Source organism: Chanos chanos, chromosome 2, assembly GCF_902362185.1.
Source record: "Chanos chanos chromosome 2, fChaCha1.1, whole genome shotgun sequence".
Taxonomy (NCBI): domain Eukaryota; kingdom Metazoa; phylum Chordata; class Actinopteri; order Gonorynchiformes; family Chanidae; genus Chanos; species Chanos chanos.
Window position 1 is genome coordinate 38,426,986 of NC_044496.1, and position 27,952 is coordinate 38,454,937.

At 40.0% G+C, this 27,952-nt stretch overlaps 3 protein-coding genes across 3 annotated transcripts; 1 reads left to right on the plus strand and 2 right to left on the minus strand.

Moving 5' to 3' along the window:
• Positions 1–5,866: 5,866 nt before the first annotated feature.
• kif23 (kinesin family member 23) lies at positions 5,867–14,260 on the minus strand. Its single transcript, XM_030765316.1, has 23 exons — positions 14,247–14,260; positions 13,574–13,640; positions 13,231–13,359; positions 12,774–12,879; positions 12,545–12,681; positions 12,330–12,442; positions 11,560–11,730; positions 11,238–11,282; positions 10,719–10,831; positions 10,500–10,621; positions 10,255–10,357; positions 10,092–10,171; positions 9,875–9,994; positions 9,261–9,420; positions 8,992–9,153; positions 8,684–8,850; positions 8,422–8,595; positions 7,912–8,091; positions 7,264–7,536; positions 6,429–6,662; positions 6,219–6,307; positions 6,018–6,099; positions 5,867–5,941 (listed from the first exon to the last, which is right to left on the minus strand). The coding sequence occupies exons 1-23, from the start codon at positions 14,258–14,260 to the stop codon at positions 5,867–5,869; spliced, it is 2,916 nt and encodes a 971-aa protein (XP_030621176.1).
• An 868-nt stretch (positions 14,261–15,128) lies between these two features.
• paqr5a (progestin and adipoQ receptor family member Va) lies at positions 15,129–18,421 on the minus strand. The gene is made up of 8 exons (XM_030765317.1): positions 18,368–18,421; positions 18,029–18,156; positions 16,884–17,089; positions 16,556–16,682; positions 16,280–16,321; positions 15,885–15,981; positions 15,600–15,744; positions 15,129–15,370 (listed from the first exon to the last, which is right to left on the minus strand). The coding sequence occupies exons 1-8, from the start codon at positions 18,419–18,421 to the stop codon at positions 15,129–15,131; spliced, it is 1,041 nt and encodes a 346-aa protein (XP_030621177.1).
• A 3,323-nt stretch (positions 18,422–21,744) lies between these two features.
• ddb2 (damage-specific DNA binding protein 2) lies at positions 21,745–27,783 on the plus strand. Its single transcript, XM_030766570.1, has 11 exons — positions 21,745–21,766; positions 22,015–22,163; positions 22,489–22,610; positions 22,862–23,053; positions 24,950–25,116; positions 25,584–25,683; positions 25,865–26,042; positions 26,276–26,421; positions 26,745–26,900; positions 27,211–27,256; positions 27,390–27,783. The coding sequence occupies exons 2-11, from the start codon at positions 22,016–22,018 to the stop codon at positions 27,650–27,652; spliced, it is 1,518 nt and encodes a 505-aa protein (XP_030622430.1). The 5' UTR covers positions 21,745–21,766; position 22,015; the 3' UTR covers positions 27,653–27,783.
• The last annotated feature ends 169 nt before the right edge of the window (positions 27,784–27,952 follow it).

Below are 27,952 nucleotides of genomic sequence, written 5' to 3' on the forward strand. Positions count from 1 at the left end.
ACCACAACATTCTGTGGACAGAACCACTGCGCTGTCCAAAACGATAAACAAGTTATTGAATCCAACACAGGTTGTTTACAGTGTTTCCAGAAAGATTTCAACTGTAAACAGAAAGAAACACTCACTGTTGACAAGGCTCCCCGGAAAGGTATACATAAATCATGACAGTATCCAAACACAGGCAAACAGCAGCATTTTCGCATTGGAAACCATTCACTGACATGACCTGACAGACCTTGTTAGCCCTGTGGGTGCCTGTTTTTTTTTTTTTTTTTTACGCACAAGATTAAATATGGATCAAAGACCAAGCAGCAATTGACTGAGCTCAGGTCTTTCATTCCTTCCCGCACTGGCAGCGCCTGAATTAAAATGGGTGAGACGATTAGAGGTAAATTGAAAAAAAAAAAAATGAATTCATAGGAAAAAGCCAGACACGGAATATGTGCTCTGATTACTTTGTGCATGGAATAAACACAGAGAAATTTGCATGTGAAATGGTTCAGTGTTGGGAGAAGCTGTTCCGAGGATCTCATTAGAGGGCTGCTTTCTCTAAACTATTTTGCAAGTCCACCCCTCCTGCACCAGAAGATAGAGGCTCTAAAAGTCTTTATAGGAATTATTCATCCAAATAGCAGATAAAACCATAGCAATCATTTATTTCAAAAAGCGAGGCTGACTAATTAACAGTGTGAATTCAAGCAGAAACCCGACGTTCCTTCCAACAAGTTAAATTGCATTGATGTGTATTCTGCAGGTTAAAAGCTTAAAGAGAGAATCTCTTTTGCTGCAATTAAATAACTGTTTTCTTTCTGAAAGATAACCCTTTGATTGAGTCAAGGAGTTCCTTCCTTCATATAATCCAGTTTAGTTTTATCATGGAATATTTAATCATAAATGGACATTTAATGGCTTTGCCTTTTTCATAAAAATATTGGGATTCATTATACCTCTCCAGTTTTCTGGAAATACATTTAATATTATGTAGGCTCTATTTATTGTGTCATATGAGACCTGTTTGTTTTTTCAAGACATAAAATGATGAAAGTGATCCAAGAGTAATTCTTAATATCTTCCATTTTGAATCATAACATGTTACACAGTAAAAAAATAATAAAAGATAAACTACAATGAGTTTCAGTATTCCAGATTACTTTTATTATAGGGGGTCAAAATAATGTTAATGAATTTCTCCTCTCCAGTACATCAAGGGGGTCTCATGGATTTCTAATGGTCTGTAATGACTTTGTAAGTTTTCACACTTTTTGAAGAATGAAATGATTTAAAACCAATAAAAAAGGCCTGAGTGTAATTATATCTCTATCAATACCATTCCCAGCATCTAGTCTCTGTATTCAGGCCAGTGGGTAGTCTGTGATTCCTCATCGACTGAAGACCAGAACATTCTGTTGTGGTGACAGTTTTGCTCTCGCTGTTTTTTTTTTTCTTCACTCCTCCAGTGGATCCATCTATCCATCCTTTCATCCCTTCTAATGCAGTGATCTAGAGTTTCTCACTGCGACCCCAGCAGGGCAAATTCAACAGTTCTAATGTAGTGTGAGTCATAAAACAGTGTATGGTGAAAAAGCAGAGCACTCCATAGGTTGGACCACTCAGTTTTATGTCTTCTCATCGCTTTAGGGCCTTGACCCTTTGTCAGAGGAGCTCGCTAAGCTTGACATTAGTCACTCCCCAGCAGTTTCAAATTGAAACAGAGCCAGAGAAGCAGTAGCAGATGAGATTTCCACTGTCAAACTCAGACCATGTGACTGAAGAAGAGCAAATCAAGGTTGCATGTGTGCTGATTATTTGGCTTCTCAAGGCAATATTCACCTTGATCTAACATTCTTTAACCGTCATTCCTACATCATCAGTAACTTATGCAGCATTTGAAAGTTTAAAAAAAATAACACTCTTTTATGGCTTTCTCAAGTTTCTGGTGCACAGATGAGGTAGTATAAAGCAAACGGAATTCTTGAAAACAACAAAGCAACAAAAGGTAGTGTCTGGCTTTGGAGTGATCTAAATCTCCCCAGCTCTCCTGCACTCTTTTGTAAAGGTCCAAAAAACAAGCACACCCACCATAGGGATCAGAGAAGGAATTCCACATTCTTTCAAAATGAAATGTGCAGTGGGGTCTTGTAAGCAATCTTTTCAATCAAAAGATAAATGCAAGTAGGAAGCTGAAATATTGGGTAAATATTTTGGAGGAAGCTAGTCTCATTTAAAGTGGAATGTCTGGCCTCTTCTCTCCCCTCTCCCTTGGACATGGTACCTTTCAGATAGTTCTGGGGGATTAGGGCTGCTCTAGGACCAACAACTACACACACACATACTCTCTCTCTCTCTCCAATAAATAAAAGAATCCCCAGCCGCCCACACAGCAATGTTTATTTTTTCAGATTCCAAACAACAACAACAACAACAACAACATCAAAAACCTATATTATAATCAAAACATCATTAGAAGCAAAGTCTTAGAGTTTGTTCCATCACGCAGGGAGTTCACCTGGTGTGTCACAATAAGACGATGTCTAGTCTATCCAGCATGGAGAGAGAAAAGTAATTTTACTGCGGTAATTGAATTCAGACGTCGAAAGAAAAAAAAAAGAAAAGGAAAGAAAAGAGAGAGAGAGAGAGAGAGAGAAAAAAAAATTCTGGGCTAAACTGTTGACCAAATGGGGCCTATTACCCCAGCTGTTGTTCCCTCCCAAAATGGACAGTATGTGTGTTTTTTTTACTTCATCTTCTAACACTGTGCTTAACCTGCAGCTCTCTTCTGAATGCTGTAACTCATCCCAGAGTGTGATTCCTCTGTTTAAAAAGGAGCTCAAAAACATGGGATAAAAACACAGCATTCAATAAAACATATCACATTTTATAAAGTGAGGGTTACACTGAAATGAAATGATGATGTGATAATGTTTGTAAAGTCAAATGAATTCCAGTTAGGGAACAGTGCAGATAACTCTGTGAATGAACAGTAACAACTCAGTAAGGACACAGATACTTAAAAAAAAAGGGGGGGGGGGGAGAAAGAAGAAAAAGAAGAAACTCATGATAGTTCAGACTATGCTCTCTAATGCTCAAGTGTCATAAAAACCTCATCTTTTCTCAAGCAAAAGAGTACTTTCACTCTCCACCCCCAAAGAAATAAATATAGGTTTATGTTTTTGACATATCATGTTGTGAGATCAGAAAAAGGAGACGACAGCTCCTGATCAGAGAAACACGCTAAATATTTATTGGTCGCAGTAGAAGCTTTATGGCTGTTTGTATTATGCTTACGGCTTCAGCATTAGCTCACAGCTGTGGCCCTTGTCTTGTCCTCTGTCACACTAGAGTCATTCTCCCTCAAACTCACAACATATTTCTGGCAGTTGATTTTAATAACGCCCTCCCATTGTTGCTTGGCACACATTTGAGGTTATTATTTGACCCGAGGCTCTGACCGCATTTCAACGCCGCTAAGCTGGATTTGATGTGTTATTTAATCTCGTAAATACTACGTGATAATCCAACAAGATTTTTCCTTGTTTCAAACTCACCGTAACGTGTAGAGAACACTGCGTTTCGTATGTAGGTTGATTGAAACACAGGAATGTCACATTAAAGGGCCAGAGATGAAGCTGCGGAAGCGCAGTCGTGCCAGGAACCGTCAGGCAACTCGGCGGGAGGCAGCATATGTGTATTATTTTCAGTGTGCTAGTTATAAACACATTGTACGCATGTGCATGTATAAACCACGGTATGGTTTGGAAAAAAAAACAAAATGAACATCTGGGAGTGCAAAAGCAAAGGTCAACAGCACTCTGATCACTTTTGCTATTACATAAAGAGAACATTTATTACTGTATCAGTTTACATTTAAGTGTCCACTAGTGTCTTTTTTTTTTTTTTAAATCCCAGACAGCCCACAGGTTCACATCTGTTCACAGCTCTCTCTTCTGTGGTTCTCTTCATAAACATTAAGTTACCTCAAGCTAAATAGAGATGCTACTGCAGAATCAGCTGGGAGTTTGTGTCATGTGGGTTAAGACTGTTCTGCTTGTGTTTATTTAAAAAAAACAAAAAAAACATGGTAAACTCATCAGTATCACTACAGCAGTTTATCCAGACACTAAAAATTCCACACATATATTCATCCCCATGTTTCTAATACACCTTGATTAAACCTAGTCCTGGGCTTAACAAACATTTCAGCAAATTCTTTGTGGTTTTGCTTGACTGGGTTTAACCTGCACCACTGAAACCAGTATTATTAAGGTGAACACAAATATACATATAAGATGAGACTTGAATTTGTGGCACATAAGATATTTTTAAGGTCCTCTCATTAACATATAAAATTTTACATGGGCTTGCGCCTTCCTACATGTCTGACTTAATTACACCCTATAACCCACCTCGCACCCTTTGCTCTCAAGATTCTGGACTATTAGTCATTCCAAGAGTTAAAAAGAAGTCCGCTGGCAACCAAGCCTTTTCCTACCGCTCTCCCTTCCTCTGGAATGGTTTACCTAAAGAAGTTAGAGAAGCAAACTCTCTCAATACCTTTAAAACAAGACTAGACTTATCTATTTTCGCAAACTTATGCATAATATAATTTTGATGTGACTTTGTTATCGACATGTAAAGCCTTTTAAGACTATAAATAGTGATATTGGGCTCTAAATAAGCTTATTATTATTATATTCATTTGTAAGGTTACTTACCACTTTTACTTAAAATAAAAATACTTGGTAAAATAACTGATTCAAAAGCTTAGATCATCATCACACATCCTTTCACACCGCTGTATTTCACCTTAACAATCACAATTAGGCCACTGCTTCCCCCTGCTGTTCAGTATACATTACTACACCAGCAACCAAAAAGGCCCAGTAGTCTTCAATTCTCATTACAGACTGCTTACTACAGTCCCACACCTGACCCACAATCACTAGAGCATGGTATATTTCCAGAATGTTCACAGTACATTTTGAATATAAGCATACATCAGGGCACAGTGACAACAGGGAGACGGCAACTTGATTTCGATAGCTGTTTATTAACAGTAGCTGAGTACAATGAGGGTCCTTGAGGATCACTTTAACTCTGACAGTCAAAGTATTACAGCTGAATACTGAAACATGAAAACAGTGCTTCCAAAGAGTAGTTCAATTACACTAAGTCTTTAGAAAAGATATCTATATCAAAAATGCACTGATCACTACCTGCCAATCAACAAGAGAACAACTACACTCATACATATATATATACGCATCTTTTCCATGTGCCAAAAGCAACAGAAACTCTGGAGAAAAACTGTGAAGGACAGACAATAAAAGAGCACCTGCCCCACCTTTTATCCCAAAGAATCATGATTCAACTACACCTAGATTTTTTTTTTTTTTTCCACCTCCAAAATAAAATACAAAATGCCTTACAAAAACAGCTTTGGTGAACTTACACAGTCTTGCATAAAAAGAGCATTATACATATATATATTTTTAAAAAAGCATTTTAAAAAGTTAAATAGTATAAAGTGTATTTGCTATTGCACACAGTGATGTGAGGTTACAAGAGGTGAGGACTCTTGTCTGTGATGGCAATGCGAAGCTGGATCTCATGGCCTTCTGCGTCTGCAAGACAGAGGGGGAAAAAAAAACAAAAAAAAACCAACCAAACCACATTAATAACTCATCACAAGCTACTTTTTTTAAATTCATACACAGATAAAAATAACGACAGAACATACTAACATTTTTATGTGGACAACCAACAAATGTCTAGTGATTGGTACAGCACAACATATTCTCTGGCAATGTTATGGACTTGGACCGTGTGTTAAAAAAAAAAAAAGTAGGTAAATAAAAAGGAAAATAAATTACTTCTGATATCCATGGTGCTGATATCCAGGTCCCAAGTTGGAGCCAGCCCTCATCTCCACAGCGACAGAACACTGCGGAATTAGACAAAGAGTCAAAGAACACTCCACTAACACACACACAGATTCAGCTGTAAAACTGCCATCTTACCCTGGTCTCCACATCAGTCCAGTCTCCCTCTGTTCTCTCATCTGTACATGGGGGACTGTTCTCAGAGGACTTCCTCTTCCGGCTTGAGAGGAAAAAAAGAAAGAAAACAAAAACAAAATGACTTAGATGCTCAGGAAGTCAAGGCAGGCCTTTGAATGTTGCCTGCCGATCAGTAAAATCAGTTTAACCAATGAAAACTACCTGGATGCTGCAGGGTTTTCCTGTTTCAATGTTTCAATGTCAGTGAACTGAACACTCTGGCCTCCTCCCACTGTTTTAAAAACTTCTCCCTGCCAAAACAGAACATGTGAAGTACAAGGCATCACGCAGTAAATCCAGATGTAAACATCAACCAGTAAAAGAGCAGACATCCCCTCAAACAAACAAACAAGAAATAAATACAAACCCTACCTTGATGAGTTTGGTCTGAATCTCTCCATCTGATGCCAACTCCTGATGGGTGAGTACATACTTGTCACATTTAGACAAGGCTTTCTCATTTGGAGTGCTCACTTTAATAGCATTTGGAATGTTTGGCTGCATGACGGTGTCCAACTCCACGCTATTGAGTGGTTTGTGATCAACCCATCTCTCTCCACCGGCAGAGTGGGAGCGCCTGTGAAGGGGCCGAACCGGAGGACCAGTCTAGTCCGTTGAAACAGCAAAGCACAATGTGTCAGTTACATTGATCTGGGTCACTGAGGTATCCACTGTTCAGAGGCCTGTTAGCGTGTTAGTCAAAAACTAACTAAAGCATGCAAAGCAGCTGGAGCACTACAGCAGTCGATGTCCAAAGAAAATCCCTGATAAAATGTCTAATGTAGAAAAAAGAGCTTTATCAGCTCCACTGCTCCCTACTAATCAATATTGATTCCTGATTTGAGAGGTTTAAAATGAAACACCTTTGTAAAAGACCATGCTTTTATTACTGTGCATACATATTACTGGTCTCAAATTGATCAGAGCTGAGAACTTATTAGTAAAAGGAAGAACATAATTTATTTATCAGTAGTGTAACACAGCAGGAGCATGTACATATGGGGGAAAAGGGTATTTAAAACAAATTAATAAAACATATAACATACACTCTTCAGACACACAGACCCTGATTATCAATACCAGTACCGTGTAAGGCTGTGGGTGGGCATGCTGTTTCCAAGGTGCTATGTTAGGCACTAAACACAATGTTAGTAATGGCTTCATGGCAGCTCTAGACCTACAGTAGATAGTGAGACACATCACTAACCCTGTGATCAACTTCCTCTAGGTCTACATCATCTGGCTGGACGGGCACCTCACAGTCACGGGCCCAGCACCTGCCTCTCCTTCTAAGACTGCTGGGGGGGCCCTGAGCTCTGCTCCTACACTCTGAGGGGGAACGGCTACCCTGCCTGCTACCCTGGGGGACTCTCTGCTCCCACTCCGAGATGCATGTGGCTACAGAGACGCTGCTGTAGCTAGGGGACGGTGGCTTGGCCACCTGACTGGGGTAATACATGGGAACCTGGCTGGAAGGGAGCTGCCAGGGAGCAGCATCAAGAGACTGCAAATAACACTGAGTTAGTACATATGGCTTGCATGCACACACGCACAGACACACAACATAAGGACACTTCAAGCAGACCAGCTGGAGATATTTACAAAAAAAGTGATATATACACACACACACACCAGACTAAACTGATTAAAGTAGAAAAGTTATGCCAAGAAGTATCAATATTTCCCTCATGCACGCACACACACACGAGCAAACTGAAACACAAAGCATCACTGTAGGTATTCCTACAATGAGGCAGTGGCGGCGATGGGTAAGCCGTGATGGGGGAGGGGCATTAAAAATAGAGCTAGCTGATTTATCCATTTAGAAACGCATGTCAGTGAGACGTACGGGCACGGGGGATGGCGAGGCTGATCTTTTGGCCGGCACACGGTCCTTCTCTCTGGATGGTCGCTGCGGTTTGTCAAGCCGTTCTGTCTTGCTCTCCGTCACGATGGCTTTGAGCTGCTTCAGTTTCTCGTCCTTCACCCAGAGTTTGTTCTGCATCTCCAGCTGTTTGGCATTGACACGCCTTTCCTGTTAAAGCACACAACAGCTCCTCTCTCAGCAACTGTCTCCAAGACACCACTCTATCATGCAAAGGTTCAATTCACACTGCCTATACACATGCTGGAACACTCATCAGTTCCTACAAAATAAATTCATAATGCAGTTACAAGGATCACTCTGAAACAACTGCGCCTTTCTAATACAGATTTCCAGTTTATTTACCCCTTCACCAACATGTGCCTCATTGAGAAGTATATGCACCCATTTGCTGGTTAGTGATTAGACCGTAAACATAAGGCAAATGCTAGGTCATGCTTTTAATTTGTCACAGCAGATGCTTTTGGGCACGACACTTACGCATTCCTTCTCCCATTTGAGCTTGGCATCAGTGACCATGCCCTGCATGCGAACCTCCATCCGTTTCTTCTCGGACTGCTCCCTCTGTAGCTGATGCGCCTTACTGTCCAACTCCTGCTGTAGGGAGCGTTTGTCCTCCTCATAGATGTTTGTGGTCTTCTGCAAGATGTCGATCTGCAGACCAGAAGGGAGGCATTGCTGACGTGGGTTTATACAAAAATAAAGAAATAAAAACCTGACTGCATCAGTCAGCCTCCTTTACCTTGTACTCCAGCATCTTTGATTTTTTCTCTAGGCGATCAATCTCAGATTTCTGATTCTGGATTATTTTTTCCTTTTCTCCCATTTTACCCCTCTGTTCTTGAATGTAGTTCTCTTTGGAAATTAAGTTGCTGTCCAGCTCTTGAAGCATCGACTTCAGCATGTTGGCTGGAGGGGAAATAAAAATGTAGGCCAAAAGTCAAACAGTTTCAGTTAAATCCTCTGTGAATGTCAAGCAGAAGCAACGAGGGCAGGACAGTGCTCTGACAGAGAGAACACATCCTGACATTTCAGACAAAGCGTTCTCACCGGCCTTGTTGTATTCCTCTGACAACATCTGGCGGATCCGGTGTCTCTTCTCCAGAACCTCGATAAGCCTGGGCAGAGTAACGTCGTCAGCAGGGTCGGTGAGCTCACAGGGCGGCAGTGGAGGGAAACTCTGAAGCAGCTGGTTCATGGCCAGTGGGATGTCTGTAAACCAGAGACATAGTCATGTTTGAGTGGGAGAGTCAAATCTGAAGTTCTCAGACAAAAGAATCACTCAGAAATAAAGAGCAGATCACTAAACAGTATCGTACCACCGTCTATTGCACCGCCGCGTTCTTCCAGACGGCGAGTAAGCTCCTCTTTGAAGGCCTGGTTCCTCTGGCGCCGTCCAGCAGCAAAGCCACAGATGGGTCTATCAACGGGCCGGGCCACCTCCACCTCCTGAGTCATCTCAGCAAACCGCATGACCAGCTGCACACATTTATGATGCATGTTAACTGATAACATTACTACAGCTTCCTGTTAACAGCATTTAGCCTCAAATCTCAAAATTACACTCTTGTTCTGACTATTCAACCCCCTAGGTAAATATTATTGTATCTTCACAAATATTTCTCTCCATTTGTTTTTTGCCATGCCATCAGCCTCTGTGTGATTAGTAAGTTTTACAAAACCTCCTGATGCAAAGATCCTCATGATGACTTGGGTCACAACAGACCCAAAAGTCTGTTCTGACTTAAGAGTGCTGTGGTTGGGGAAAACACTAAGAACCCTTCAGAGTAAAGGTCAAACAGTTTGGAAAATAAATGATGAGGTGCCCCATATGGGCAAAAGACACTTTCCCTTGAATAACAAAAAGATAGATGAGACAAAGAATAATGTTGCAAAAAAAAAAACAAAAAAAACACAACACTAAATGCCTTACCATTGTCTCCTCATAGTCATCTCCCTTAGGATTGACACAGACTATCATCCTGACTTTGCCTTCTCCATCAAAGTAGTTCTTGAAAAGATGAGTGACTTTGGAATCTCTGTATGGAACCATCTGAGGGGAGAACACACATCGACATTGTATGGGAAGCCATTGCAGAGGAAATGGGGCTGGGTGGGCATGAAAATGGATGAAGTATTTCTTTACAAACCTTGTTTGTTCCACACATTTGATTCTCTCTAAGGACTTCAATGCATGTACGCAGTGTCATAAGGGACTGATTAATATTTCCTGTGAAAGGAATGAATAAAAGTCCTGAAAATATCCAGTCTTATAAGTGAGAAGGAATACAGTGTTCAGTGCACTGGTCTTACCTGCCTCCCGCAGACGACTACCCTCAGCACGAGTTCTACTGGTGCGCTCACTACCAGCCAGATCCACCAAACAGAGCTGGCTCACATTTATCTGGTTCTTATCCTGCTAACACAGCCAAAATGAACCAACAGCCAAACCCCCTTTATTAGTATAACAATCAATGGATGAAAAGAGTCATCATAGACAGCAGTGCTGATATGCATTCAGTATGCAGACTGATCTTAATTGGATGCCATTAATGTACCTGAAGGACATTGTCTCCATCTGCATCGAGAGGGGCCTGTGCCAGTTTGATGATAAACACGCTGTGTGATCGGCTTGACTCTCGGTTCAGCTGAGTGTTAGCAATCCTACGCTTTTTCTGGCCTATAATTAGGCAATATAAGATCAAATCAAAACACAATCCCTGTAAAACGCATGCGATTTTTTAAATACTCTCAAGGTAAAGTCCCCTTTAACTCACCTCTCCAAAACACTTCAAAAGCCTCCTCAGTGGACTTTACCTCCACCTCTGTACATCCAGCCACATACATGTTGTGATTCTGATCCTCACGCAAAATTTTGGACTGTGGTGGTCTAAACAGAGAATGTCAGCAGTCGTCAGAGATACTGCAGCAATTTTGACTGCACAGTCTGTATGAAATACTCATCAATCAAGGCATGTTAGGACAAAAAGTTCAGGTCATCACACAAGCCACTTTTCAAAAGCACAAAACAAACGAGCAAAGCACAAACTGCTCCTCTAAAGGCAAAGGAAAACAAAAAAGCTCAAACTGCTCCTCTGCAGACACATGAAAAACAAAGCTCAAACTGCTCCTCTAAAGGCATGGGGAAAAGAAAAAAGCTCAAACTGCTCCTCTAAAGGCACAGGAAAAAGAAAAAAGCGACAGACAGCGATGCTGCAAAGAGAAAGAATGGAAGGAATATTCTGCTCAGTAGAAAAAGTCGGCCTATCTATACGAAGTGTCCACTGGTCACATACATGATCTCAGTGTTGTTTCGTAGGGGTGTCCCAGCACCATTCCACCTAGCGAAGGAACAGAGACATTTCAACTAAGCTTAACAGCTAAACTGATGAAAGATACTGGTTTAGAATTCTAAAGGGAGTGGACCAAACACATGTTCATTACTCTGGTCAACACTGCTTTTATTAGACCATTACGTCAAATGACAAATTTATGCTGTTTACATCACTTAAAATAGACAAATGCACCACAAACATGAGCTCGAAGCAGACTTTGAAATAAAAACAAAAAGACATTAAGAGGCTTAGGAAGAATAAACAGTGGTGAAAAAAAACTCACTTTGGCTTTATTGGGTCAAAAGGAGCCTCCTCCAGCAGGTCATAGATGTAGTTGTTGTATATCTCAATGTAGGAAACAAATACACTGTAGCTGCTGTCTTCATCCACTCCATCTGCTTTGCATGCCTCCTCTGGACTGATCATGTCAGCAAATTCAGGATCTACTCTCTGTCTGCAACCCACAAAATACAAATACCCAACATCACCAAACACCCAATTAGTCAAACAGAATACTGTCTGTAGGACATTTTCTTACCTTAATGACCTGCATAGAAAAGCCTAAACTTGATTTCAAATGCCTCAAATATTTCAATTATATAGGTGAAAGCAATTTAAAACATAGGATATTATTCATCCATTTAGTACCATACACACTATTTTACATGTTTATCAAAAGTTCATTGATGCTAACATATAGGACAAAATGAATCATGCAAGATTCTTAGAATATATATTTAAAAAAAAAAACCAAACAAACAGCTAAGCACCCTAACAGGATACGTGATGAGCCTGACAGACCGGGAGGCTCTCATTTAACCACTGGGAAGTGCTCTTCTGAGAGGACATACAGAGGTTAATTCATGCTACATTTGAAAGTCACTGTCCTTGCATTGCTTTATATTTTCACAAGTAATGTCTCTTTTGAAACAAATGTCTTGTCCATAAACTCAAAGTAGGGCCAATTAACATGTGCATGCTGTGGTTATACATCTGTGTCATCAGGAGTGCTCAAAGTTAAATTTACAGCCTTGACACAAACATTTAACTTACCTAGAAGAGGGAGTTTTGGCCACAGAAGGCTGACTGTCTCGTTTCTGACGTTCCAAAAGGGCATCAACCTGATTCTGTATTTCCATGCCATTCTTATCATCAGGCTTGAAAACCTGGAAGCAAATGTCAGCTTTAGAGACAAACAAAACCTCTGAATAGAGTGATTAAACTCTGAAAAATACTCAAATGATTTGGCAAGCAGACAGTGCCCATACAAATCGTTTGGCCTGGTATGGGCCAATGCTGTTGAAAATCATGTCTAGAGAGCGAGGGAGGAGGCCGCCTTGGCCTGGGGAGCCAGTCATCGTGTAGGTTTTCCCACTGCCAGTGACACCATAGGTGAACAACAGTCCTGAAAGGGAACAATTTCAAAGGTTTACTCAGTCAATTTGACAAAGCGCAAAGCAAGACAGTTTCATGAAATGTACATGGTAAGTTCAGTACCATTTTTACAGTGAATAAGATCATTCACTAGGGGTTTGGCAACATCTTCAAACAATTCCATCTGTGTGGTCTTGATTCCAAAAACCTTCTTGAAGGTATATTGTGTCTAAAATGATAGATGTGATAAAGATCAGAGAAACACAGGGCCAAAATGTACAAAATTCTCACAAAATCATATACTGAACAAATGTTTATACAAATGTAACATTTTTACACTTCCACTGCACTCGCTAAGGATGGGTCAATTCTGTCAATTTGAAATACGAGGTCATAACTTACAAATAAATCATATATGCAAGTTCTTTTGCAGCCCACAAACTGTGTTTTTGTATGATGTGATCCACAGGTAAGTCAATGCAGATGGTTGTGGAGTGAATAAAACAGCCTGAAATAATCTGAGTTGAAGAAAAACTGAGCATTTGCAGCAGAGATTCCACTTCCAATAGAAAATACTCACCTCTTTGAACTCTCCATTTCTATTGGCTTTGAGGCCATCTGGTGCATGTAACTGGATGGTGGTATTGCTTATCACCTCAATACAGCATTCCTCATCTTCTGCACCTAGTGGTCGCACGCGGCAGTACACCTGCGCAGCACAAACTTCAGCAGTTAGGGAGAATATATGACCTCATTCTCCGAGGCTAAAGAATGTACACTATTCGGAACATTCAAAAGGTTATGTGATGGAATTTTTTTTTCCTTTGCGGTTTTATGGGGCTGTTGCATGATACTCTGTTAATAAATCAGAATTTTAGGAGATAGCTAGACCATGTAAATTAAATTCCAAAATGTCTACATACGCCGACTGGGTCCTTCTGGTTGCTGGATGGCTTTTTCGGTGCAGGTCGCCGCGGCGTCTTTCCCTTCCTGAAAAATGTATATCATCGGAAATTCAAAATACACACAGCTCAATTCAATATGTAAACTACATCTAAAAGTCATAACTATGTGACAATTTGATATCACGTACGAACGCATTTCATAATTGTAATGAACCCCACAAGTGATCAAACTCGTTTCCTTGAGACACTTTCAACAATGGCATAGTCGGAGACATGTCTAGTCAACCCAGCTATCGTTAACTGCATCATCACTAGTGTTACATTCAAAGATACTATGCCGGAAAGGTAGTTAGCCAATTTACAGCATAGGTGGTTTGTTAAACTTCCACGAATAGCATATGTAAGCAATTTTTAGAAATTTACGAAAAGAGGAATGAAATGCAGTTGGATAAATGTACGTGGAGAGTTAGTTAACTAACTTACTATTGAAATGTACGCATTGTTTTTTGTAGCTAGATGACTACCGCTTTAATGCTACATAACAAGATGCTAGTACGGTTAACTCATTCAGGAGTCAACAAAGCGTGTTTTTATAAGCAAAAAGGGCGAATTAATTAAACATCCACGAAAAACACACTGAGTAGACGTTTTTTTCTAAATGCATGTAACATAAATACAATATTTTACTCACGTCGGCCTTATCATTGCGAATTGTTTTCTTTTAGTTAAGCGACTCCGTTTCTCGTTGCCCTTGCTGCCGAATTCGAACTTTCCCTCCGCCTCGAGAGCAACGGATTTTTCAAATCACACCAATCACAAAAAAGAACGCCCTATCATTGAGTCCCGCCCTTGACATAACGTCATTTCCTATACACCACTTGTCATTCACAATTACAATAGAAAAGTCCTTTTATGGAATCCCCTAACGCCACTCTTTCCAATAAAATAAAGAAGTGTACAACAATCTAATTTGATACAAACTTTATTACAAAACTTCAAATTGTGTGTTTTAAGAAATATTTTACAAAGATAATAAATTTCACGTGGCACAAAATTGTTTGAGAGTTTCTTTTGTTCCAACAAGAAGTTTCTCACAAATAATATCTTTAAATCTAGCTATTTAATATTGTACCTCAAACAAGACACTGGAAACATGGAATATCAAAGTACTATATGGTCAGAGTAAGATTTTCTTCATAAACTTCACATATTTTAAAATAAATATTAGGATCTCAAATTATATTAACAGCAGTGATGAAAAGGAGGCAAAATCAAAAATTGGTGTCTAACTGAGTCATATACAGTTTTAGTACTGCAAACTAAAGCATCAGAGATCACAGAAAAGTGTATTCCACCCTATTCACCTACATGTTATTATAAGGAAGACAGAGATATACCTTAAAATCTTATTGGTAACCATTTAAGCATCATTTGTTTGCATCTGATTTCTTCTCAGGCTTGCCTCAGTAGTTAGTATGTGTTGCAGTTCCAGAGACAACAACTGCACCCATTTACACTGCCCACAGTCAGTATCCTAGTTTGGCTGATGTGAGTTCTATCCTCCTGAATTAAATTATTTCTTTTTGTCTCTCTTCTGCTTGTCAGTGGTAGAGAACAATGCTAAACTAAAGACATAGATAATGCTGAGACTAAGAGCCAGAGAGAGCAATGCTGAGCCCACAGGGTTAACAAAGGGGATGGGCTGGGTATGCATCTGAAGCCACTGCTTCCGCAAGGTCATATCAAGTTCAATGGCTTTCATTTGGAAATATGTACCAGTGATTGCAAATACATGAAACAGTTGATGGCTGTGTCCTGTAAAAAAAACAAAAAACAAATAAAAACAAGTATTAAGCACTCACAGAACATATTATAATATAATGTGTAATATAAAGTGCAAAGTGTCATTGTGTGCATACATGTGGTGGACATGTATGTTTGAATATGTGTGTGTGTGTGTGTGCGTGTGTGTGTGCGTGTGTCTGTGTGTGTGTGTGTGAGAAAGTTGGGATAAAATTTGATTGTGTAGAACACTGAACTTCACCTATGTAGTCAAAACTGCCTGGAGCCAGTCGTTCTGGCAAATGCGTAGCAAAAAGAAAACCAGTGAGGAAGGCCATTGATGTGTGCTGGTAATGAAGACCAATGGCCTCATTATTAGTGCAGCCATCACCAGTGCAGACAAATATCTGAATGAAAAACTGAATGATTAAAAATGAGGAAGTTGTATGGATAACAAGATATTTTTACTAAAAAATGTTCAAGTGAAATATCCACAGATTGTCAAGGAGGGCATTTCTAGTTTTATCTTGGGTGTTAAGAAACCTACCCTGTAAAACAGAGGAATGTTGTCAAACAAATAAGGATATGCAAAAGCCACTATGCGCAGGCTTTTGCCCAACTTTGGACTGAAGCTTTCAGAGGACCTGAGAGAAAAAATTGAGAGAATTTCAAACTTAAATGGAAAATTTGTGCGTCATATTGATGCACATTGCATATTTACCAAATCCTTTCACACTGCACATTCTAGTCTAAATTACATGGTATGACAGCAGGGTAAGAAATGAATGCAATAACATTCCTCCATACCCCAGGGTCACATTAAAATCTTCTCTGCAACAAGCTAAGCAAAAACTGAATCTAATACAAATTATGCTCACCAATGCTGTACCATAAAACATTTGATCATTAATAAAAGACTAAACTCCTCAAAAATGCTGTTACCTAATAGTGTTGCAGTTGTAGTGAAGAAATGGCATGCCAAGTCTGAAAAGATGTAGAGAACAGAGTCAGGTTTAGAGATTTCATGGAATCCAAATTTCAAGTTTGAATTTCACGAAATTTACTCAACAGTAGATCCTGTTCAACTATATACATAACATTGTAACTTCTTGAGTTTGCATATCAGCTGCCCATAGCAAGGCGTGGTTTTTATAGACAGAACATAGATAGCCATAAACAATTTTTAATTTTTAAAGATACTAGGTGGCATCCGTCTACCTTGAGTAGCAGGCCAGGCCAGTGCATATGATGGAGTTGAAAACAGCAGCTGGTATGTAGTACCAATGGAACATACTGTTCACCCATTTCTCAGGGAAACAATATGATGAATAAGTAATGGCAGTCCCTGCAGATACACAAACAAACATGAATACAGTAAGGTGCAGGGTAAAAATTTAAACCCCAAAATGTTTTTTATTACAAACTGTAATCAAATGACTATGTGAATACAAATGAATATGCATTGGCGGATAACATTTATTTATATATTTTAGAATGTCATATTTTGTGTAAAATCTGGAGGAGGGTGACTGGAAAGCATTCGCACCAAGACTGTAGAAGCTGAGGGCCCCGTAGTCGAAGAAGAAGCAGATATGTCTGGCGCGCACTGACATAGTGCTGAAGGTGTGAGCACAGCTAGACGCCAGAGGATACACACAGCAGGAGGTCAGGAACATCAACAGGGGCCACACATAAGGGTCACGCCATTCATCCTGCACAAATATGACTGTCAACAGTTTCCAAAGGAAGAACCTGCCAGCCGAAAGAAAGAAAGAAAGTAGGAAAGAAAGAAAGAAAGAAAGAAAGAAAGAAGCTTAGCCCATGCATCTGGAAGCTCCATTTATCAAAGCAAAAAAAACCCACATAAATTTAGTCAACACAAAACCAATGCATGTTTGACAAACCCAGAAAATGGCACAGCAGTAAAACAGAAGCGACAGCTTACATAAGGATCTGATGAAAAAAGAGGTCACACATTTAATAATTGGCGCACCATCAACAACATGTTTGTCTATTGCCTTGAATAATAATGGACCTCAGGCAGCTTCTCTTAACTGCAATGTTTATTTATTGTGTGCAATCAAAGTAGAACATTACTGCTCAGATCACCTGATTCACAGTGACTTGGGATCCGCAGCTCAGTCTCCCATTATAAAATACTCTGTGGATTTACTCTAAGCAACAACCCCCGCATCTCCATAGGTATATAGTTGAATGTGTTTGGAATATTTTGGCATTGGGAATACTAAAAGCTCAGTGGGGAATACTCACAAAACCACTCAACACTAAAAAACATAATCACATGACTTCATCCAATAACAACCTAAAACAAATGCCCTTGTTTTTGGAACAGGACACGCTAAATTATGCTTTAGTTTGGAAGGGGTTGCAATGCTCTGAGGATGTGCATATTGCTGTCTTTTACATAATCAAGAGAAAGAATGCTAAAAGCCTGCTTGGATACGCAGAGCACACACATAGATCAAATTCCAGTCATTACCAAGATCTTATTTCATTCATACTATCACAAACGTACAGAACTTCCCATGTGAATTTTGTACAGTGCTGTACAATTACTACTGATCTTTGTAAATTTGGAAGAGATATTAATTTAACTATACAGTTTTACTGGAAGAAAAATCAGACACAGGTGTAATCTTCATAAAACAAGTGCGGATGTAAGAAATATACCAGGTAGGGAGAAAATGGGTCCAAATGTTGAGGGTTTCATTTGTAAGCTGGAAGAGACTAAGGACACACTCTTTGGCAGAGCTGCAGGGGTGACGGTACCCTGACATAATCCCATCCTCATGGAAGACCTGTGTTGGACAGATAAGTGAAGAGCAGGTGAGAGAGCCCCTAAATGGAAGAACTCCATCAACAAATGTGAGTTTATCTGCTCTCGGCACATAGGAATGAATAGACAACCTTGACTTGCTCCTGAAAATAACGCAATGCTAACATTTCTGGATCAATATTACAGTGTTGTGTGTTTTTTTGCTCAATTTTCCAAGAAGTAAGAAGACTTACTTTGGGAACCTGATTGATGGTAAAGACTCGAGGTAGTTTGATGAGGCTCAGCATAATGGAGGTGAAAGGCACAAGTGGTCAGGAGAGACGTGCAGAAGAAACATCTCATCTGGAGAGCAACAACAATCCTGCGACCTCTTATTCTGGACTTTAGTCTCTGTCTCCACCTCTCCTGGGTCCAGCCTTCCACCCACACTGAGACTATCCACCCCTAAAGCTCTTTGTGGAATCTCCTACACCTACAGAGACAGTATACAGGAGAGTGAATACTCACTAGTGACACTTAAGTCAGATGAATCCTCATTAGCTTTCATTCAAACACTCAGAACAATTATGTAAATCCTGATCAACGAAACTCACAAAGTACAAAAAAAAAAAAAATGTCAACACCGGTTAACATACCCCTGAGGACACCTTATTCAAAATCTCAGAGACTGAGCACTAAAATGTGGTTCAGATCTACAAATATAAGACATAGGAAAAAAAATAAATTCAGCTTTTTTTTTTTTTTTGAGTGTACACAACTACTAACGCAACAAAGAAAAGCAATGTGCAACTGTAAATATTAAACAAAAATCAAATCATGTGATCCGTGAATGTGGCTGATGATATGTACAAACCAGACATGATAATAATCATTTTAACATATAGAAAACTCATGGAATAAAACTGACATAATACCTTGAACAACAAGTTCTATCTCGGTTATAAATGTAAACATTATACAGGAGCAGGGCACAGATGAAACACAGCAAGTAAGTGAGATTTCATGCCTTCAATGTCACCTTTCCACTTCAGCCTGTGTGTAATGATTAATCTGTCATTTCTTTCATATTTATTTACACAGAGAAAAGCCACCTCAGAAATACCAGACAATCCTCAAGTTCACAAATGTCAGTGGATAATTAACTCATAATGGAGAGGCAAAGTGACATTTAACACACTTTTGGAAAAATATTTACTATTGTAACTCCACTGTACAAATCTGAGTGAAATGTTAATATCCAGCCTGTTTCTTTTCATCAGTTTGGCATTGTTTTCACGTATCAACATATGTAAAGAAGAGCGTTTCCAATTTTCAAAGAAATCAAGCCCCGGGGTTGAAGTTTAGACAAAAGAACTTTGCTTTTCCACATGAGTCATTTCTTCAACACCTAGGCCTATGTCCTGAACAGTACACACAAGCAGAAACAATCGGCCTTCATTGGGCGTTTCATTTTGCCCACTGAATTATAGACCCAATCGACAGAATTAATATTCAACCTCTTAACTAAACTCATGAAAACAGGCAATGCAGGTTTACCCCATGTATCCAGTTTAACGCTGGGTATAACTCAGACATTGGTGCAGAGTTGTTGGATCTGTTTGACAGAGTTAAACGAGAGAAGCCTAATGTGACCCGTTTTGGAGTGTCAATTGTTTTTGTTTTGTTTAGTTTTTCTGTTTTGCTTTTCAGATATTTGCTGTTCATGGTTACAACACCAATATTCTGACAAGCCTATGCTACACCTGCTTGATCCTCAGTTGCCACATGAACACTCCCAAAGAAGTAACCTTGCATCAATACCCGGGGTGGGAAACAACCACGGAATCCAGGAAAACTGGTTAACCAGTTCCTTCAGACCTTCTTGGGACATATCTATAGAAATGGTAATTTCACGGGGAGTATCGTTTATAACATCTTCTACAACAGCGACTTCATATTATCCCAACGAACTGGGGACATGGTAATGAGTTACAGATGCTAATTACATTGACCGCAATAATGCCTGTTGTTTCAACCATACAAAGGATGATATCAGTAATTTGGGGATTTCTGTCAATCGGTTGTGACGCCCAGTCGTCCCTTTCGAGTTTCCACAGCCCCAACGAGGCGGACGCTATATTAAGTAGTTCATCTAACTGCACACGTGAATTTATTTCGACAGAATATCTTCATGTAATATTCTGTTTATCTTTTGTTTTTTCATAGGATTAGAAATCGCACTGACAGTGCACACTCACGATACAATCCAAGAGATGTGAGGGTATGATAAAGATGGACAGAACTTGAGGTCAGTTTGTTTTGAGAGCTACCTTTTCATCGATTCGTACATGAAACATTAAAAGTGTTAAATACGCAAAACATACTACGAAGAGAAGTTACAAAGCTTAACTGCATCACTTACACAGGGTGAAAAGGCACTAACATACCAGCAGACCAAACAGGTTCCAAACACTCACAGACGTTAGACCAGTCCCAAAGTAAATTATTCGAACATTTACACTGTGCGGCGGGCAACTTAGGTGTGCTGCAGCAATTGCATTAACTATCAACTTACGTTAGATGGCTGACACTTGGAACCAGTGCAGATATTTGGTGTGTGACTTGGTTCGTAGCTCCATCCTTCCAGTAGTTTAGAACAGGCAAGACAGGAAAACATGCCTCTCTTTGTTGTCGTTGTCAGCTGTGTGTCCCTGAAGTGATCTGATTGGTTAACTCTGCTCATCTTGTCCGCGCCGTATCCAAGATGCTCTGTGGAATTGCAAACAGGGCGTCACAAGGAATTTTGGATAGTAACGCGTTTACATTACTTACACTGCACGGTAATTCTATACCACTTGTATGAGTCCCAAATTACTATAACCAGTTCGAAGCCGTGCACGTTTCATATCAAAGTCTAACACATTTCGAAGTAGGAGTGATTGTACTATTACGGTACAACACCACTAAAATACTAAGTGTTTACTATACTTTGTTTTGTTTTCAAATTTTAGAATGCACAATCATTTGACATGACGATATGAAAAATATTCGGATTCCTTTAAGCTGCCACCAAAAAAATTAAAAATATGTTTGTTTTTAAAACATGTTTACATTCAGGTATTTTGACGGCACTAAAACAGAAAGTAGTGATATATGTTGGGTTAATCAGACAGACACAGCGTGAGTAGGGGAGAAAGGGGACATCCATTTTTAGTTCCAAATATTCTGTCTCCGAGTGGTCTCTGGTCTTTGACTCTCGACTAAGTGGGCTCCGCACTGGACTCGGTAGGTGAAAGGACAAGTTCTGGCTGACATTGTTTGTGGGGATAAATTTTGTCTCTTTTACAGCGGCAGGAAGGGTGAGACAAGTTAATTTGACCCCGAAATTCATGGTGCAGTGCAACATAAGTTCATAATTCTGCGAGTCCCTCACCACGGATATGTCAAAATTGATATTATGGGTATAAAGACAAAGGTTTACACAATACTGCCATCTAATGGTGAGAACATTTCACAGTTCCACAAGTTACAAAACACCGACGTCACGGCTCAATCTGTACATGCCCACACACGTGTAGAAATGATTCGCCGTTCATTAATGCACTGTAGAAATCGATAACACAAGGAACGATATTCGAACTCTGCAACGATTTGTAAGAAATTTTCATCTTTGTTTTTGCACTGCTCAGGTATGGGCGAGAGAATCCACTTTTCCGCTTGATTGTTCCTGGTTGTTTTACTTCTATATCTTAGGAAGTTGCTCTTGCATAACCTCCTGTTAAAGGCGGTCGGTGCACTGAAAAATAGTTGTGGAAATAATTAAATATGTGTGCATACTAAAATTGTACGTTTGGTTCATAACCTAACAGTGGGTTTGATTTTATCAAAACATCATAGAAAGAATGGCGAGGAAAAAGGCTGCCGAGGACACGTCTGGACCCAAGCAGAGGTTGGTCTCCCGAGGTATGAAGAAACGGAATGGGACACCTTCTGAGACCGTTGCAAAGAAGCTGAAGGCAATGAAAGATGGAGAGACCTCTTCGAAAAATGGTGTGCTTGAGCAAGATAAAACGTATTTTTATGTTTTATAATAGTTTACATTATAAACACGTTTCATTCGTTCAGCTGTATGTTGTAGTTTATCAGCAGTCAACCATGTGTATACATTACTCATGACATTACGAGAAGTTGAATATATCTGAGGAGATGCAAATTTACAATACGTTGAAGTAAACGCAAACGGCTACCTACTCTGGATGACGGAAAAGTCCTGTCACAGCTACTAATGATTTTTTTTCCCTTAGTGTGTTCATGACATTTATGGGTTTTCGGCTACCAGGGGGACTTTAAAGTACGCTTGTATATCACTTTATAGAATCATACATACAAGCCAGTGTGAAGTGGGTGGGAAGTCAAAAGAAAGCATCCCAGTCAAGTGTTCTACATTACATCTACCGGAGTTCCTTGGGGCAAACCATTCATTCTCATCTGCGACAGGTAATAAGGCATGTTCAGCGTAACCCTTTGCACTCTGAGATACAAAGAAGAAAATGATTGGATATCTTACCATTTTTCTTGCCATCAGAAGTGGAAATGAAAAGTTGTTTCACTTTTTCAAAACAAATACGTTGACCCATTTCATGTTCTTAGTTCCATGTCTTCCTATTATTTTTAACCTGTTATGCTGTTCGTTGTCATATTAAATACCCACATTAGGACTGATGTAATTGTTCTGTCTCTTTCTCCAGTGTCTCCAGGAGCCCTTCATTCGCTCTCTTGGGTCCTACCAGCTCCACCGCACAGCCAGTCCTTTTGACCGCAGGGTTACATGTCTAGAATGGCACCCCACCCACCCCACAACCTTAGCAGTGGGCTCCAAGGGTGGTGACATCATCCTGTGGGATTATGGGGCTCTTAATAAGACCACCTTCATACAAGGGGTGAGAATGAGACAAAATAACTTCACATAATCAAAGCAGCGCAATCATAATCAGGCTGATTCAAAGTTAAACATTAACTTGCCTTACAGACTGTGTATTGTTTGATGTGATAACTGCCCAGTGTTGAGATCAAGCTTTGATCAAGTAATGGCTCTACTAAAGAAACTGCCCCCCCCCCCCCCAGATTGTAAACATATTACTCGGCAGTAATTTGCTCTTCCACATTCCTTTGAACAGTAAAACCATTCATTTAAAATTAAAGCTGCGGGTAGTGTGCATAAGATGTAGAGTACTTTCAAGATAGTTGTAATACTACTCAGTGGTCCATGTTTTTCAAGTTAAAGAGAGTATGACGTGTGTTCAGACTCTCCCCTTTGTTCTCTGTCTAGATGGGAGCTGGAGATTCTGTAACTGACATGAAGTTTAACCATTTCAATACCAATCAACTGTTCACCTCATCTATTGGGGGAACCACCACCCTTCGGGATTTCAATGGGACGATTATAAGAGTTTTTGCCAGCACAGATTCATGGGAGTAAGAGAGGGTTGTTTTAAAAAAAAAAACTCTTCCCTTATTGGCCTTTCACTTCTGTCCTGCTTCAGACATGTCATAAAGTCATTAAAATTCCCTGAGAAAATGGACCAACATCGCTGTTTTTTTGTAACAGCATATATTGATCGTGGTGAGGTGAAATGTAAGGTAGTGGAGCAGAGTGGACTTAACACTGTATCAGTGGCATCACTCTTTGACAGGTGCAGAAGTGTTTTTAGGTGCGAGTGAGCAGTCATTCCTGGGTGGGCTTAAGACTGAGCACACATGAAATCATCATGTTGAAGGCCTACTCTGTTATCACTGTCAGCCCAAACGTTGTGACGGCTCAGCAAAGTGACTGTGATCGTGATCAGGGAATTGCAATCCTTGGCACTCTAGTGAAATTGCCACAACAAAGGCCCAACTACCCTGTTTAGTGAGCAGAGAGCTGAAATCATGAAGATGTTGTTTCTGACAGTCATTGAGTGCACTCACTTGATGCTTATGTGCCAGGTTAATCCAGCTGGTTTGTGTGCAGTTTTGTGTTGTGTAGCACAGTGGTTCTCAATTCTGCTCCTGGGGGACCCCTGCTCTGCACGTTTTCCATCTTTCCATGCTCTACCTACCTGACTGAACTCATCAGTGGTACTTTTGATTGGCTGAGCACACCTGATTCAATCAAAAGGATATTAATCACACTAATCAGGTGTGTTTTGAGCAAGGATAGATAGAAGATATGCAGAGCAGGGGTCCCCCAGGAGTAGGATTGAGAACCACTGGCGTAGCACACTCTAGGTGGGTCATTCATGGTTTAGTTGGCGGTTCCTTGGCTACTCAGTCGAATTATTACATTTTTATGTGTCTACGCTTCTGTCTTTTAGATTGTACTGGTCTCTTGCGAGTCTGTTGTCTGTTTTTGCATTGTGGCCACTGTTGGCACCAGTTACAAAACATGCTTAGCTTCCTCCATAAGGACTTGACTTCTTGACCCCCCCAACACAGTCTTTCATGGTGTAGCTATTTGACCAGTTTTTTGTGTTTCTCCTTTTTTTAAGCCAGTGTTCCTCATTAAGGTCTCATAAACAAACATGGTTTCCACATGCACGATGAAACAGATTGTTTTTCGGACGTGCTCTCAGAGAACACTGAATCCATTTCTTAGACTTTTGCCATTTTATTGTAAATAGGCACCGATCCATCACCCTGTGTCACAGTTGGGGACCTTCATGCGTCATATTGTTCAGTGGGTCAGTGTGCAAGCACCACTGCACGTCCGGGCTTGGTCTACAGTGGTTCGATTTGTCCTGTCAATTGGCTTAATAGTTCAGTTTTGAGCTTTTGTTTTTGTCTTTGTGTGCATACAGAAGGGAGCCTGTGACTTTATTGGTGAGCTGAAGTTTTGTCCCACGGACACGTCCAAAGTGTATGTCGCCTCAGGTGACGGCACACTGACCGTTCAGAGCTTTGAAGGGCTCCCCGCTGAAAGACTGTCTCGAACTGTGGACTGTGGGCATGATCACCACAATGTCTGGTGAGGCTTCATCCGGTTTTAGATTTTGCCACATACCGTAACGATCAGTGGATCACGCCATTAGTCCACGCAGTCATGAATAAAGATCATCTGCATGCAAGTGTCACTGGGTGATGTTCACTTGTACATGGTGTGCTCTGTTAAATAGTCTCTTAGTCTTTCAACATAAGATTTAAAAGACTTGGAGATTTATAGTGCTTACCTGTTATTTCAGTTAATAAGTTGTCCCTCTGCCCCTTTAGGTGGAATTTGTCAGTTTCCACTCCGTTGTCATTTGATGTGTAGTAGAACCACAGTTTACCACATATGCATGTGTACCACATTCACTTCTTTCTTTCTTTCTTTCTTTCTTTCCTTGGGCTACTGGACCAGTGTTGTAGTTAAGAGTGTGTGAATTTCCATCTGGAAGAGTATTTGCCATAAGGATGTACGACTGTTTTATAGATAACATCCCTTCGTCTTTACAGTTACTGGTACTGTTGTGTGGACGTGTCACTGAGCAGACAGATGCTTGTCACTGGAGATAATACTGGACGTCTCTTACTCCTTGGCCTCGATGGAAAAGAGGTAACAGCTAAAAAATTAGGACAAAAACATTTTTTTAGTGCATGTGTAGTTGAAAACCCTTTTGTCTTACATTTTAATTCTTTACAGTTTTAGAATTTAGAATTTCTAATAATACCTTTAAATTCTGAGTGGCTTTCTGTTTGTTCTGTCCCAGTTTTCCCTAACATTTTCATTTTGTCAGATTTTCAGTGATAAGTTACACAAAGGCAAAGTGACCCATGCAGAATTCAACCCTCGCTGTGATTGGCTGATGGCAACATCATCTGTTGATGCCACAGTGAAACTGTGGGATCTTCGGAACATTAAGAACAAGAGTAGCTATCTCCATGAAATGCCTCATGACAAACCAGTCAATTCAGGTGAGCAGGCACCTGCCTGGTCTGCCTATCTACAGTAAACCGATATATCCCAGAAGTTTTAATTATCTCTTATAATGAGATCCATTCAAATATCAGTAGTAGTGAGGAATATGAAACAAATTGAAAAAAAAAAGTATCTCTCCAACAGTGTTTGATCAAACTCCTTAAGTGAAAAGCCAATCTAATTTCTTTGTTTTGTTTTTTTTCTCTCTCAACTGGGCTTAACAACACAGCTTACTTCAACCCAACTGACAGCACTAAGCTTCTCACTACTGACCAAAAGGACCAGATCAGGGTGTACTCCTCCTCTGATTGGTCCAAACCAGAACAGGTCATTCTACACCCACACCGGCAATTCCAGCATCTAACCTCCATCAAGGTTAGTGCCTAATAACTGGCCTGAATAAATGCCGCACTTTACCAGTTATTTTCCATTTTGCTTGTCGTATCAAAATTAACATAAATCATTGTCTGTAAGTCCGGTCCTTGAGGGCAGAGTCCTGCAACTAATTGCTTTATGCACAACAAGAATGTGAGTTACACATTCAACAATCTATCAGAAAAATTAAGTATTTGGTTGTAATGAAACACAAGGGGACTTTTTCACCCTGGTTGAAAGGAATGAACCAAAACAGTTCTGCCTTAACACTGAAGTCTACATCTGTGGCCAAGACTTTCATTGCACCACCATTTTTGCTGCAGGCCACCTGGCATCCTGTGTATGACCTCATCATCGCTGGCCGTTACCCCGATGACCATTTCCTGCCTGGGGATCTCAGAACTATTGATTTCTTTGATGCCAACACAGGCAAACTGGTGCATCAGCTGCGAGACCCCAATGCCTCTGGGATCATATCTGTAAGTGTTTGGTCTTCAGAACTGTCACTGCTGTGGGGTTTTACTGATGGACAGTAATGTAGATTTACTGCATTCATATTAAATCAGAGAAAAACTGTAGAAGAGTAAAATATTTTTAATGTAGAAGGGTATGTTTAATAAACATATATTTTAATCTTAAGCATGAACTAATAAATCATTGTTGCCTACTTATTGGGCAAATAAATCTCATTTAATTGTTCAGTTTATATAGTTAACTGCAGAAAACTGCTATGAAATCAGTCAGAGCGTAAAAATACTGTGGTTCACAAATGTCTTTACTTTCTCTCAGCTCAACAAATTTAATCCAATGGGAGATGTACTGGCATCAGGAATGGGTGAGTGTTTTGTGCATTTTAACCATCAAGGTTTTAAAAAAGATGCATTCTTTGGGAATAGAGGGTATTTGCTTAATGTTTTTATCATAAGTAAATGTCTTCTTGGACATTTCTTCTTAACCTCCAATTACAGGTTTTAATATTCTGGTATGGAACCGCACGGACAGTGTAAACAGCACACAGGGACAGCAGATGAGAAAGAGAGGAGAGGAGAGAGGAGGCAGAGCCAGAGCCTCCAGAGCCCAGCGTAGTAATCCCCCCCGCCCCCCAAGAAGAGGGACCGCAGAAGATGCAAAGCTTAAGAAAAAACTAGCATCTTTGGAGTCAGCAGAGACCAAGTCTAGGGCCAAACGTTCAGCCGATGAAAATAAAACACAGAAAAGCAAGAAAAAGTAAGGTCTATGTTTGTCTGCTGACTGTATATAATGATCACTTTACTGCAAAACAGCATTAAATGTGGGTAGCTGCTCTATAACAACGACTGGTTCTATCTTCAGTAACAAACTGTTCCACACACTGCAGGACATCTCAAGAGTATTTTCCTCTGATATGTACACTTTGCTGGACAACTGCATGAAGCCAGAGTTATAAGTTTCAATTTCTCTTTGTATTTTGTACTCTATATTTTTTGACACTTTCATAAATAAAACCACATTTTAATAGGAGTGCAGGCATGTATATATGATCTTTGGTATA